General features: G+C 44.8%; 3 protein-coding genes across 3 annotated transcripts; all 3 read left to right on the top strand.

The window, feature by feature from the left end:
- Positions 1 to 622: 622 nt before the first annotated feature.
- LOC140222153 (protein ALP1-like) lies at positions 623 to 1,824 on the top strand. The gene is made up of 2 exons (XM_072292355.1): positions 623 to 1,289; positions 1,364 to 1,824. The coding sequence occupies exons 1-2, from the start codon at positions 638 to 640 to the stop codon at positions 1,822 to 1,824; spliced, it is 1,113 nt and encodes a 370-aa protein (XP_072148456.1). The 5' UTR covers positions 623 to 637.
- Positions 1,825 to 7,530: 5,706 nt separating this feature from the next.
- LOC117850602 (glucan endo-1,3-beta-glucosidase GV) lies at positions 7,531 to 9,187 on the top strand. The gene has a single exon (XM_034732462.2). It carries the CDS (start codon positions 7,926 to 7,928, stop codon positions 8,976 to 8,978), a length of 1,053 nt encoding a protein of 350 aa, XP_034588353.1. The 5' UTR covers positions 7,531 to 7,925; the 3' UTR covers positions 8,979 to 9,187.
- Positions 9,188 to 10,130: 943 nt separating this feature from the next.
- LOC117849777 (periodic tryptophan protein 2) lies at positions 10,131 to 14,427 on the top strand. The gene is made up of 7 exons (XM_034731448.2): positions 10,131 to 11,396; positions 11,768 to 12,019; positions 12,115 to 12,207; positions 12,379 to 12,750; positions 13,002 to 13,346; positions 13,437 to 13,664; positions 13,749 to 14,427. Exons 1-7 carry the CDS (start codon positions 10,203 to 10,205, stop codon positions 13,917 to 13,919), a joined length of 2,655 nt encoding a protein of 884 aa, XP_034587339.1. The 5' UTR covers positions 10,131 to 10,202; the 3' UTR covers positions 13,920 to 14,427.
- The last annotated feature ends 317 nt before the right edge of the window (positions 14,428 to 14,744 follow it).

Consider the following 14,744-nt stretch of genomic DNA (forward strand, 5'->3'; position numbering starts at 1 on the left):
ATTGTGCTGTTGCTCAGAAGGCATTGCAGGGGGACTACATTTTCGAATCTGTACAACACTGTATGCGTTTGGCGGTAGAGAGTGGGGCAGTTGAAGGAACTGATGAGCATTTTATGGCTAGCAAATTATTTGTCAAAACAGAGCATCGTGCCGTGTTTCTCAGTTTGACCACCAAAGAAGGAAGGCTAGCCTGGTTGAAGAGGTGGTGCCAGGAGAAGAAAAACAAGTAGACAATAAACTTGAAGGTCTCTTTTGTGATGTGTGATGGGCAGGAGAAGGAAAGAAGTACACAGTTAACTTGTGGCATGTATATATGATCTCTTTTGTGATGTGCTGTCCAGAAGAAGAACAACAAGTAGTTTGTGAAGTATGGCATGTATATATGACAAACTCTTTTGTTATGTGGGATGTCTATTTTGTTAAAGTCTGTGTTATGGTTATATATTAGTCATCACCTTTTATTTGGGATTTTTGTTTGACGTATTTTTGTGTTATGTAGATGACCTATTCCTCAAGTGATGATGATGATGAGTCAGCGAGTAAATCTTCTTCAACTGATGAAGATGAAGTAAATAGGAATGCACTGGGACAATTGGAGCTTGTGCATCAATTTGGAGCTGTGGCCTGCATTTTCGGTATGTACTACGAATCTGCTTTCATGAACAAAACTAAGAAGGTGAAAACTGGTCTTTCTGGATATGAGTGGGTCATGACAACACTTAGCAATCCAACAGCTTGCTACGACATGTTTAGAATGAGTAGGGAACTTTTTTGGCGGCTGCATGATGTGTTGGTGTCATCATATGGACTGAACTCATCAAAAAGGATGAGCTCCATTGAGTCATTGGCTATGTTCTTGTGGATCATTGGAGCACCACAATCATTGAGACAAGCTGAAAATCGTTTTGAGAGGTCGATTGAGATGGTTAGTAGGAAATTTGAACAAGTCTTGGATAGTGTATTTAGGCTCTCAGCTGATGTTATAAAACCTAGAGATCCTCATTTTAGAACAGTCCATCCTAGATTGCGGAATCCTCGGTTCTCACCTCACTTTGACAATTGCATTGGGGCAATAGACGGAACGCACATCCCGGTTGTTGTTCCATCGTCAAAAGTGCTTCAATATGTTGGTCGACATGGTTACTCGAGTCAAAACGTATTGGCTATTTGTGACTTCGACATGAGATTCACGTTTGCGGTTGCGGGATGGCCGGGGTCTGTACATGACATGAGGGTTTTCAACGACGCAATAAACAAATATGGTGATAAGTTCCCTCATCCGCCACAAGGTAAATAAGCATGTTATTTAAATGTGGCAAAAATTATTGGTTCTATGTTACAATTATGCAATTTTATGTATTAGGGAAATTTTATCTTGTGGATTCGGGGTACCCTAATCGACCGGGTTATCTTGCACCTTATAAGGGAACGAAGTATCATTTGCCGGAATTTCAACAAGGTCCAAGACCAAGAGGTAAAAAAGAGGTATTCAATTATTTGCACTCATCCCTGCGCAATGTCATTGAGCGGTCATTTGGAGTATTGAAGATGAAATGGCGGATGTTGTTAGACTTGCCGAGTTATCCATTGAATAAGCAAAGCAAAATAATCCTTGCTTCGATGGCTCTACATAATTTCATTCGAGAAAGTAATATGAGGGATCAAGACTTTGATATGTGTGACCAAGATGAGGAGTACATGCCAATGCCGACGACAGCTGCTTCTCAAGCAAGTGGTGCTACGAACCTTTTAGGTGACGAGGATATCGACATGAATGCGTTTCGAGATGCTATAGCAAATGCTTTGTTTCATAATGAAGAGTAAAGCTATGTGAGAGGGTGTTTGTATTGACAAATATTATGTAGAACCTGTATGCCGTTGCATTCTTGCACTTAGGAAATTTTTTTGTCTTGACTGATGACGCATGAAATAGAAGGGCAAAAAAGACATGTATGCAACAAACAACAAAAAAGTTAGATTTTGGAATCTAGAATCCAAACAGGTTCATTCAGATTTTATCCAGAATTCAGATTTTGGAAATCCATCAGAATCCAGATTTTGAGAATCCAGATTCTGGATCCAAACGGGACCTTAGTCGTCCGCTCAGCCTCATCCTCTCACCGCTCCATGCTCGTTCCTTGTGTCACTCTCACCTGCCTGCATCTCTCTCCGTCCTCTGCCGAGCGTGCGTCCTCCTTGCGAGGGAGGCCTACGGCGAACGCACAAGCTGCTTCGTGCAAGTTCGTAGCAGCAGGTGAGCCTGCCCATGGCGGCAGCGCGCCCCCTGGACACTCGAGGATGGTGACGCCGGTTCCACCGTTTATCGAGTACACACATGGGTTGCCCCATGTTCATCCGGGTGGGTCTTGTTGTCTTTTGTTCTTTGATTCTCAAGATTTATGGATTGCTTCCTAGATTCCTCTTGTCGATTTGGCCCCTGATTTTAGTTCGATTGTTGCAGATTCCACTTGTTGCTTCATGTTTAGTCCTCCTAATTAGCATCTGAACATCGATAGCATCTTGACCCAGCTAAAGTTTAGCACCTCGTATCAAACACCCCTAAATCACTCTTTTTCACGATGCCGAGTTAGTTCATGATGATGCTACTGGTGACATCTTTGGCGGTACCTCAGGTCTTTACACCAACAAAAGTAAATGCGTGATATCTCCAATTCAGTGTGTAGTGGTTTGGAGGAGACGGGGACGATACTCCACTTTTTTTTTTCTCTGGGAGGTTGGAGCCGTTCCCATGTCGATACCTGAGAATCCCACTGTCAATTCATGAAAAACTGATCTTCAGTCACATCTCGACAAAGGTGGGAGATGGTTTGGTTCGACAACTTGGAAAGCACATCTACTTATGGTGTGTTTGGTTTGAGGAATCTAGATGAGATTATTGTCAATCGTGAGTTGATCGGTAAAATTTAGTGTAAAATTTAGTGGGATAATCCTATCCTCGGTTATACTATTTATTAGTTTGTGAGGGGTGGTTATACTATTTATTAGTTTGTGAGGGATGAAGCGGTGAGGGTTCAAGTCATTCAATTCCACAGACAAAATGGTTATACTATTTATTAGTTTGCGAGGGACGAAGCGGGGAGAGTTCAAGTCATTCAATTCCACAGACAAAAAAAGTGAGCAGTGAGAAGATGAGACATGAATTCATTCCACAGTCCTTGCTGAAGTCAAAGTGCCCTCAGTTCCAATCCCTATTGCGTATGAGATGGCTCTGGATTGTGGTATCTACAACGTCCGTTCCTGCTTGCTTGTGCTGAAGCTGACCAGGTGCAGCAACTTAAGTTGGATTTGGAAATCGGCGTCATCCTATGTAATCATCTTTGATCTCACCAAAGACAAGATGTTGTACTTGTACATGAACGTAGTACTCAAGTGGCCAAGGTGACGCCGCACGGGGTAGTAGCATATATAGAGAGATTACGAATCTTTCAAGTAGTTGTCGACAAAAAAAATGTCTTAACAAGTTAATCATCCTTGTAGCTAATACCCATTGACACTAGCAGCTTACAACCGAAGTGCCACTTGCACTGGTTGTTATATATAGGAAAGACCAACTTCCCGTTGACACTACTAGGAAGCCGTGCAACTGCCTCTAAAACGAGTTAATACGCCGTCATCTCCCACAGAACAGCATCAATTCATCAAATAGAATTCTGGTATTCGTACAACGGAGGAGCCGTACGGGTAGCAGCAGGACTAGCCGGGTTCACAACGCCATGCCGTAACAGCACTGGCGACTGCGTCGTGCGCGTTTAGCATTACCATTCCACTATATAAGGTCCGCTGCCGTTCTGATCAAAAGTAGGCCACGTTCGAAGCGTGCAAAACCATCTAGCAGAGACTAGAGATAAGCAAGCATAATGATCCAGGCTATTAATCAACATCTTTGAGCAAATGGGAGGTGTTGGTCAATACGCAATTAGGGTGGTAAAGGGTCCTCTAATTGAGCCTCAATAAGGGTTGGGTCATAGTATTATATAATTTTGAAATAGGATTGAGTTGGATTGTAAAGGAAGTATAAGGGTTACGATCTACTATTACCCCTGTACAATTCATGGTGGTAACATAATGGCTCCTCTTTTAGTAACCGTGCGTACTTAGTTGGCTTCCTATCTTAGAATTGCAGACTTGTAGCTGTGAGCTGCCTTTTCTGTTGGTGCTGTCATGCTTTGGCATTTGAAGTTGTGGTAACCTACCGGTATCTGTAATATATTATTATTTGCTATTGAAGATAACGGATTTATATTGAAGACTTACTCGTGGATGAGTAAGGTTTAAGCATGGGAATGGGAAGATTATTGACGCTCACTATTAACACACTTTTAGCCCTCTTTTATCTTCAATAATGAAATGAATTAAATACCTAAACTATTGATTACACCGAATATACAATGTATTTTGGAGGATGTTGTATTTTTGCAGGAAATTAATATTCAAGTTGCTACCATCCTTCTCTAATATGGAGGGTACAACCTTGCCCTTAGTTGATTCTAAGTAACTCCATCCACGTTGAAGGTGTTGCATAGCTGCGTAAACGCTTGTAGATGAAGATTAGCATCCTCCTAGTGAAAGGTGAACTCTGCAAGATTCTAAGTCTTGAAGTATCGATCCCAAACGGTCGGCCGACGCCGCCTAATTCATGGATAGGTAAGATATTGATGTTCAGGATGCAAAGTTCCCCGATAGTAGGCTCTTGCTCCGGTTGTTGATCTCCCATTTCAGGTGCTTGCGGTACTTCTGGAGTAACTGTTGTTCCTCCTGAACTTGCTGGTGGTGTCGACTTTAGAGTAGACGATGACGATGATGATGTTTCTAAAGCTTTCAATTCTTCCTTAACAGCTGAAGCTTCGATCTCCAGCTTTCTTGCTTGTGCTAAACATCTTCATTGCCTCTAAAATTTTTCTAGATCATACACAAAATTTTTTGGTTTGTTGGAGACATCTCCTATTAGCATTAGTGAAAGTAAACACATATATACAAGAACTAGATCTGAAATTTTGATTGAGATTGCACAAAAACAAAAAGATTAAAAAGAAAAGATTGAAAAATCATGATATCTACAGATGCATAGTTAAATTAGAACTATTAGTTCCCCGGCAACAGCTCCAGAAAAGTTTGTTGACAGCTGTTAGCACGCCAATTTGTTAACCGCAAGTGTACAGATCAATTGTAGCTCTTCCCTCAGAGTATTCCCCCAAGATTTATCAATCCATGGACTTATAGCATCAGATCTATTTCAACTAGCATTGTTAGTATTAACTCAGTATTTATGAAAGATTCAGATCCAATCTACTAAGCATGTACAGACAGATAACAGATAGAGCAAAGGTAACTAATTTAAAGCAACCTAGACTATCCATATGTTGTAATTCTGAGCATGGATAGTAAAGCAACACATATATAATCTTAGTAAAAAATATCTTTAAATCTAAACCTCTGGTCCGGATCCCGAAATCCCCCACCTTACATAAGAAAGATCCTATCACGATCACCTCTATCTGCGCAAGCAGGTTAGGGGCATGATCATAAGAACATGTCATACTCAGTGGTAGATCAGGCGTGCAAATTTGGTCACCACAACCACAAGAACACCCTAGGCAATCTATCATCGATTCATAAATTGAAAAGCAAGCAAACCCGATAAAGCATAAAACCATCAAAGGAGATACTTAGATCGCTATGAATATGAACACATCTATTACTTCACCATGAATGATTGTACATCACAAGATCACCACCAGGATCCTACCTTGATCTTGATGACTTCTAGCTCCAGAACTCCAGCGTGATCTTCCTCGCGGGTCATCACGCCGACAGAGGTTCGCCTACGCTAACCCCCACAATTGCACGGTCCTCGGCTCTCCGGAGAGGTGTCCTTCAAGCTCCTTCTGCTTCTCTGCTGCTTCACGTCGAGTACGTCATCTTGGATATGGGGCTCGGTGGATTTTTCAGGATATTTATAGTCCAGAGAGCACGTGGCAAAAATTGGAAGGCGAGGGGGTAAAGGAAACCCCCAGGCCGATCGGCCTGGGAGGGTCCAGGCCAATCGGCCTAAGCCTTCCTTTTGGCCCCTCGCGTCCTGCTTCGTCTCCAAGTCTCCTCTAGTGCTATGGAATCTTCTTTTCACTTGCATGTGGGCTTGACACGTCGGTAGTTTCGGAATGAATTGATCTTCAATGACTTTCCAAATCTCCGCTCGATCTTCTTCGATTCCTCTTTGATCCTAAGCTAGTCTTTGCCATACCTTCGTAAACTTAACCTCTAAGTAACTTCGAAGGATTGCTTGCCAAAGATGGGTACCAGGGGGCGCCAGAGGGTGCCATGCCGATTGGCCTAGCCCCTTCCTGGGCCCTTTGACCTTCGTCTTCGTCTGGTTCGATGCCCGTTCAGTGTTTTATCCAAAAATATGCTTTTAAGCTCAATTTCCTGCAAAAACACAACATCCTCCAAAATACATTGCACATGTAAAAATGACCGGTTTATTAGGTGTAATCAATAGTTTAGGTATTAAATTCATGTTATTAGTGAAGATAAATAGGGATAAAAGTGTGTAAATAGTGAACGTCAACACCTCCGAAAACGAAGTGATGCCAATGGCCAAGACAAAATTCTTTCACTTGCAAGTTGCAAGCCTGGCACCGAATTCGAAAAAAAACATACTAAATCACTCTTTTTCACGATGCCGAGTTAGTTCATGATGATGCTACTGGGTGACATCTTTGGTGGTACCTCAAGCCTTTACACCAACAAAAATAAATGTGTGATATCTCCAATTTAGTGTGCAGTGGTTTGGAGGAGACGGTGACGATACTCCACTTTTTTTTCTTTGGGCGGTTGGAGACGTTCCCATATCGATACTTGAGAATCCCACTGTCAATTCATGAACTCAGGAAAACTGATCTTCAGTCACTTGTCAACAAAGGTGGGAGATGGTTTGGTTTGACAACTTGGAAAGCACATCTACGGTGTGTTTGGTTTGAGGAATCTAAATGAGATTGTCCATCATGAGTTGATCCTGTCAAATTTAGTGGGATGACCTCATTCTCCGTGATTATACTATTTATTAGTTTGTGAGGATGAGGTGGTGAGGGATCAACTCATTTAATTACACAAATCAAATAAAAAAGTGAGGAGTGAGAAGATGAGATATGAATCCATTCCACAGTCCTTGCTTGAGTCAAAGTGCCCTCAGTTCCGATCCCTAGCGTATGAGGTTGCTCTGGATTGCGGTATCTACAACGTCCGTTCCTGCTTGCTTGAGCTGAAGCTGACCAGGTGCAGCAACTTAAGTTGGATTTGGAAATCGGCGTCATCCTATGTAATCATCTTTGATCTCACCAAACAGACAAGATGCTGTACTTGTACATGAACGTACGTACTCAAGTGGCCAAGGTGACGCCACACGGGGTAGTAACATATATAGAGAGATTAAGAATCTTTCAAGTAGTTGTCGACAAAAAAAATGTCTTAACAAGTTAATCATCCTTGTAGCTAATACCCATTGACACTAGCAGCTTACCAACCGAAGTGCCACTTGCACTGGTTGTTATATATAGGAAAGACCAACTTCCCCGTTGACACTACTAGGAAGCCGTGCAACTGCCTCTAAAACGAGTTAATACGCCGTCATCTCCCACAAAACAGCATCAATTCATCAAATAGAATGCTGGTATTCGTACAACGGAGGAGCCGTACGGGTAGCAGCAGGATTAGCCGGGTTCACACCGCCATGCCGTAACAGCACTGGCGACTGCGTCGTGCGCGTTTAGCATTACCATTCCACTATATAAGGTCCGCTGCTGTTCTGATCAAAAGTAGGCCACGCTCGAAGCGTGCAAAACCATCTAGCAGAGACTAGAGATAAGCAAGCATAATAATCCAGGCTATTAATCAACATCTTTGAGCAAATGGGAGGTGTTGGTCGTGTTCGCCGATGGATATCTTGCACGCTGCTCATCACTGCCATCTTCCTCTCCTTTGATCACCAGCAGGCCTGTGCCGCGGGCGCGTACGGTGTCTGCTACGGCTTCATCGGCGACAACCTGCCGTCGCGGGCGGAGGTGGTGCAGCTCTACAAGTCCCGCAACATCAGCTCCATGCGCATCTACCACCCTGACCCGGAGGCCCTCGCGGCGCTGCGCGGCAGCGGCATCGCCCTCGTCCTCGACGTGGGCGGCGTGGACGCGGTCCGCGCCCTCGCCGGCAGCGCCGCCGCGGCGGCCGCCTGGGTCGAGGCCAACGTCCAGGCCTACTACCCGGACGTCCTCATCCGGTACGTCGCCGTCGGCAACGAGGTCCCCGCCGGCGACGACGCCGCGGGGCTCATCCTCCCGGCCATGCGGAACGTGCGCGCCGCGCTCGCGGCGGCGGGGCTCGCGGGCACCGTCAGGGTGTCCACGGCGGTCCGGATGGACGTGATCACCGACTCCTTCCCACCGTCGCGCGGCGTGTTCAGCGCCAGCGCGGGGCGGCACATGCCGCCCGTCGCGCGGTTCCTGGCCGACACCGGCGCGCCGCTGCTCGCCAACGTGTACCCCTACTTCGCCTACAGGGACAACCCGCGCGACATCGCGCTCGCCTACGCGACGTTCCAGCCGGGCGCGGCCGCCGTGAGGGACGGCGGCAGCGGGCTGGCCTACACGAACCTCTTCGCCGCCATGGTGGACGCCATCCACGCCGCGCTTGAGAAGGCCGGGGCGCCGGGGGTCGGGGTCGTCGTGTCGGAGAGTGGGTGGCCGTCGGCGGGAGGGTTCGCGGCGACCGTGGAGAATGCGCGGAGGTACAACCAGGGCCTGATCGACCAGGCATACCGGGGCACGCCCAAGAGGCCCGGGGTGCTGGAGACGTACGTGTTCGCCATGTTCAACGAGAACCAGAAGCCCGGGGATCCGACGGAGAGGAACTTTGGGCTCTTCTACCCTAACAAGCAGCCTGTATACCCGATTATCTTCCCCAATTAGCATTGCAGTTCAGATTTGGAGTACAGATGAATGCTTCGATGACGATTTGATACTTATCCAACGGTTAGTGGTCACTGTACGCACTATGCAACGTCAATATACAATTAGGGGTGGTAAAGGACCCTCTAATTGATCCTAGCAAATTTAAGGATTGGACTCAATAAAAATCGGACCATAGTATTAAATAATTTTGAAATAAGGTTGAGTTAGATTGTGAAGTAAGCATGAGGGCTATGATCCATTACCACCCCTATATACAATTCATGGCGGTAACAAAATGACTTCTCTTTTAGTAACCGTGCGTACTTGGCTAGTTGGCTTCCTGTCTTAGGGCCCGTTTGGCTATACGGTGTTAAAGTTTAACACCCGTCACATCGGATGTTTGGATGTTAATTAGGAGTATTAAACATACGCTAATTACAAAACTAATTGCACAGATGGAGTGTAATTCGCGAGATGAATCTATTAAGCCCAATTAGTCCATGATTTGACAATGTGGTGCTACAGTAACCATTTGCTAATGATGGATTAATTAGGATTAATAGATTCGTCTCGCGAATTAGCACAGGGTTCTGCAATTAGTTTTGTAATTAGTTCATGTTTAATCCTCCTAATTAGCATCTGAACATCCGATGTGACACTATTAAAGTTTAGCCCTTCGTATCCAAACACCCCTTAGAATTGCAGGCTTGTAGCTGTGAGCTGCCTTTTCTGTTGGTGCTGTCATGCTGTGGCATTTGAAGTTGTAGTCTTTGTATTATTATTATTATTATTTGCTATAAAGGGACATTTCTTCTTTTTCCTGTCATCGTTACTTGGAAAAGTAATCAGAAGCCAAATTTTCCAGTGTATATAGCAATCTTAAATTTATATTACAATTTAATAATTTAACCTCATGCCACTGAGTCGAAAATTTATAAGATCCAACAGAAGTTCAGCATGGAAAGAAATGTACATTTTTTTGAGCTAACGGATTTTTTTTTTTTTGAGAAACAGCTGACGGACGCCAATTGTGGAAAGTGGAAACGGATGCTAACTCGGGCCAAATTGTCTCGGTCCAACCAAAACAGTGAGGCCCATCAGAAGCCACAAACCTAAGTCAAAAATCAACCAAAACCCACTAAAACCCCCTCCTCGTCGTCGAGCCCGTTCCCCTCCTCTCCCTAAACCCTAGCCGGCCGCCCACAGGACCCGCCTCCCCCACTCCTCTGCTCTTCTCCCGCCATGAACTACCGCTTCCAGAACCTCCTCGGCGCGCCGTACCGCGGCGGCGACGCCGTCTTCGCCGGCGATTCCTCCGTCCTCCTCTCCGCGGTCGGCAACCGCGTCGCCTCCACCGACCTCGCCGCCTCCTCCTCCCTCACCTTCCCCTTCGAGTCCTCCTCCAACGTCACCCGTCTCGCCGTCTCTCCCTCGGGCGACTTCCTCCTCGCGGCCGATGATAACGGTCGCGCGCTCTACGCCAACCTCCGCCGCCGCGCCGTCCTCCACCGCGTCTCCTTTAAGGGCGCGCCGTCAGCCGTCCGCTTCAGCCCCGACGGCCAGCTCATCGCCGTGGCCGTCGGGAAGGTCGTGCAGATCTGGCGGTCGCCGGGGTTCCGTAAGGAGTTCTTCCCCTTCCACCTTCTCCGCACCTTCCCGGGTTTCGCCGCCGGCGTCACAGCATTCGATTGGTCTCCGGACTCCGCATTCCTCCTCGCGTCCTGCAAGGACCTGACAGCTCGGCTCTTGCCTGTAAAGAATGGACTAGGAGGCAAGCCCTTCCTTTTCCTTGGCCACCGCGCAGCTGTTGTGGGCTCCTTCTTTGCCACGGATAAGAAGACAGGGAGAGTTAAGGGGGTTTATACAGTCTCCAAGGATGGGGCTATCTTTACATGGAATTTGGTGGAAGGAAATGAAGACAATGATACTTCACCTCCACCATCACCAGGGACGCCAGAGCAGCAGTTGGAACAGAATGATGCCATGGAACTGGATGGCGGGAGCAGGAAAAGGAAGAATTTGGGAGAATTGGGAAAATCGAACACGACTCCACTGCATTTGGCAAAGTGGGAGCTGCAGGAAAAGCACTTCTTTATGCAGTCACCGGCTAAGTTAACAGCATGTGATTACCACCGTGAGCTCGGCATGGTGGTTGTTGGATTCTCTAATGGAGTATTTGGGCTGTACCAGATGCCAGACTTTGTGTGCCTCCACTTGCTGTCAATATCAAGGGAAAAGATTACCACTGCTATTTTCAACAGTTTGGGTAATTGGCTTGTATTTGGGTGCGCCAAACTTGGGCAGCTGCTGGTGTGGGAGTGGCGGTCGGAGAGCTACATTCTGAAGCAGCAGGGGCACTACTTTGATGTGAATTGCATTGCATACTCGCCAGATTCTCAGTTACTGGCCACTGGAGCTGATGATAACAAAGTGAAGGTTTGTGCTATGGGAAAGAATTTACAATATCAATTAGACCCTGCACTTATTTTTTGCTTTACAGGAGAATGTAGAATCTCATTACACATGAATTGTTGTTACACACTCTTAACTTAATTGTCACTTGCAATGACCTTTTGCGAAACTTTGGTTCATATTTTAGCCCAAACTACGAAACTGATTCTCCTACTTCATACAATTAAAAGCTGCAAGAACTGAACTCTGTGCTTGCCTCAAGTCACACCAAACTCATCCATTGAGTAGTGCCCTCTATCTGCTTATGGGAATCAAAACATTAACATTTAAGAACCCATTTAGGTAGTGTTGATGTCCTGTGCAGCAAGTTTGATAACTTAATTGATGTGTTGCAGGTCTGGACAGTTTCTTCTGGGTTCTGTTTCATAACATTTTCGGAGCATACAAATGCTGTTACTGCAGTTCATTTTATGGCCAATAACCATTCTCTTCTAAGTGCCTCACTTGATGGGACCATCCGAGCGTGGGATTTGTTCCGCTATCGCAACTTCAGAACATTTACCACCCCTTCACCTAGGCAGTTTGTTTCTTTAACTGCAGACCAGAGTGGGGAAGTAATATGTGCTGGAACACTTGATTCATTTGAGGTGTGTGTGCCTCAACCTTTTCTCCTCTACAATTTTCATGCAGCTTATGCTTTACTTCATCCCGTTTCCTTGACAATCAAAACATTTTCATGCAGATATTTGTTTGGTCAATGAAAACTGGTCGATTGTTGGATGTACTTAGTGGCCATGAAGGACCAGTGCATGGTCTAATGTTTTCACCAATCAATGTAAGAGACAACACTTTTTTATATTTTGTTTCATTTTCTTGTTACCAGAACTACAATTAGTTGGGGGAAAAAAGCAATACATATGACTTTCATTTTTGTTGCATTTACAGTATTTCCTGTTCTGTATGCTCTGTTAATCCATCAAAACAATAACTTGGCTTTGTTTGGTAGGCTATCCTGGCTTCATCATCATGGGACAAAACTGTTCTCCTTTGGGATGTATTTGAGAGCAAGGGTGCGGTGGAAACTTTTCAGCACTCGCATGATGTTCTTACTCTGGCTTATCGACCTGATGGAAGGCAGATAGCATGCAGTACTTTAGATGGCCTAATCCATTTTTGGGACCCATCTGATGGTTTGTTGATGTATACAATTGAGGGCCGCAGGGATATTGCTGGGGGCCGCCTCATGACTGACAGGAGATCTGCTGCTAATACAAGTATAGGGAAGTACTTCACTACGTTGTGCTATTCTGCTGATGGAAGTTATATTTTAGCTGGAGGAAACACCAAATATATTTGCATGTATGATGTTGGAGAACAGGTCAGCAAATCGTTCTTGTGTTAATTGTGAATTTGAAGCATAGTTTTATATATATTGATAGTCTTAAAGGTGTCTCCAGTTTAAATTTTCTACAAACTTGCTGGATATTATAACTGTTTTTCTAACCAATGTTCTATTGTGTAACTTAGTGTCAGAAATATTTAAATGGTGGTGCCATTAACTATAAGGCATCAATCAACATTTAGTTAACTACCCAAATCTGAAGCCACTTATGGATTTTCTTGGAGCAGGTGCTGTTGCGTAGATTCCAGATCACTCGCAATCTCTCATTGGATGGAGTTCTCGATTTTCTGAATTCAAAAAAGATGACAGATGCTGGTGCACTAGATCTCATTGATGATGAGGACAGTGATGTTGAAGAAGGAATTGATCAACAAACAAGAGGAAACTTAGGGCTTGGTTTACCTGGATCAATGGCAAATCGTGGAAGACCCATAGCTCGGACAAAAAGTGTTAAGTTCGCTCCAACTGGAAGATCTTTTGCTGCAGCTACCACAGATGGTGTTTTATTGTACTCAGTTGATGAATCATTTATTTTTGATCCAACAGACCTTGACATTGATGTTACACCTGAGGTATTTACTTCTTCACGCTCTTTCTTGTTGTGTATTGCCTCTTAACTTTATACTGAGCAGCTTGAAAATCTCTGTAACTGATGTTTCCAGAAAGTAGAGGAAGCTCTTGCAGAAAACCAACACCAGAGAGCCCTTATACTTAGCCTTCGGTTAAACGAGGACTCCTTAATTAAAAAGTGTATATTCGCTGTGGATCCATCCAATGTAAGAGCAATTTGTGCTGCAATTCCTTACAAGTATCTCAAAAGATTGATCGATGTATTCGCTGAACTTTTGGAAAGTTGTCCCCATCTGGAATTTATCCTCATGTGGCCTCAGGTACCAACCATCCACATTTTCTTGTCTCCCTAGTTTTAGTTTAGAGTACCATTCTTTTATCTAACTCTTTTTTTTTAATCACAGGAGCTATGTAAGGTTCATGGTCACTATATTCAACAGAACTCCAGAACCTTGCTTCCTGCTCTGAAATCGTTGCAGAAGTCTATAACAAGACTGCATCAGGATATGGCAGACACTTGCTCTTCTAACGAGTACTTGTTGAGATATCTGTGCTCTGCTGGTACAAAGAATTAGGTTGTGTTGAGAAATGCCGAGTCCAGTGAATTCATTTTTGCAGGTCGACATGACTGCAATTTTGACAGAAGATTGATGTGTTTGCAAACCCAGAGACGGATATGAGGGCAGAAGCAGATGATGTTCCTCTGAATCCTGTTGTGTTGGATGGGCATTCTTGCTGAATGACATGGGTGGCGGCAGTTCTGCAGTTCTGCTCAACAGCGTGAAGCAAAATGATTGATTTGCAGGATTAATTTTTGAGCCAAATCCGACAGGATTTTCGGTGATTTTGTCATAGTGATCGGCTGATCGGGGACCGTGGATAGTTGGTGTTTTTTTTTCTATTTTCCATCGTTGTATCAGGATGGCATGTGCATCCCCAATCGGAAATGCTCTTACCCAGTTTTGTTAGAGGCGAGAAACAAATTGCTAGAAGCGTGCAAAATGATAATTTATGCGATCTCAAATACCAGTTTCCGGATTCTTAAATGGAATTTGATTACCTTGGAAAAAAGGCATTTGATTACTTGTTGGTTGTTTTTAAACTACGTGACAAGTTCAAGGCCATAATGGACTTGACTGTAGTATTCACTGCTGTAATGTTTCGGGGTACCCTATTGTTTCTGCTGGGATGTTCTGATCGACTGATGCGCATCTAAATATTACTGTAATGCGCTGTCTATGCTGCCAAGGTTTGTGTGCCACGTGCGTTTCTCCAAAAAAAAAAAAAGAATTCCAGACCCTTGCAAAAAGAGACGGGTCAAAGATAAACAGCCCATTTGGCCCATGAACCCAATGGAATATATCTTACGGGGCCCAAAGGCCCTTTCTTCAGACCGAAGC

This window comes from Setaria viridis, chromosome 3 (genome assembly GCF_005286985.2).
Source record: "Setaria viridis chromosome 3, Setaria_viridis_v4.0, whole genome shotgun sequence".
Lineage (NCBI taxonomy): Eukaryota > Viridiplantae > Streptophyta > Magnoliopsida > Poales > Poaceae > Setaria > Setaria viridis.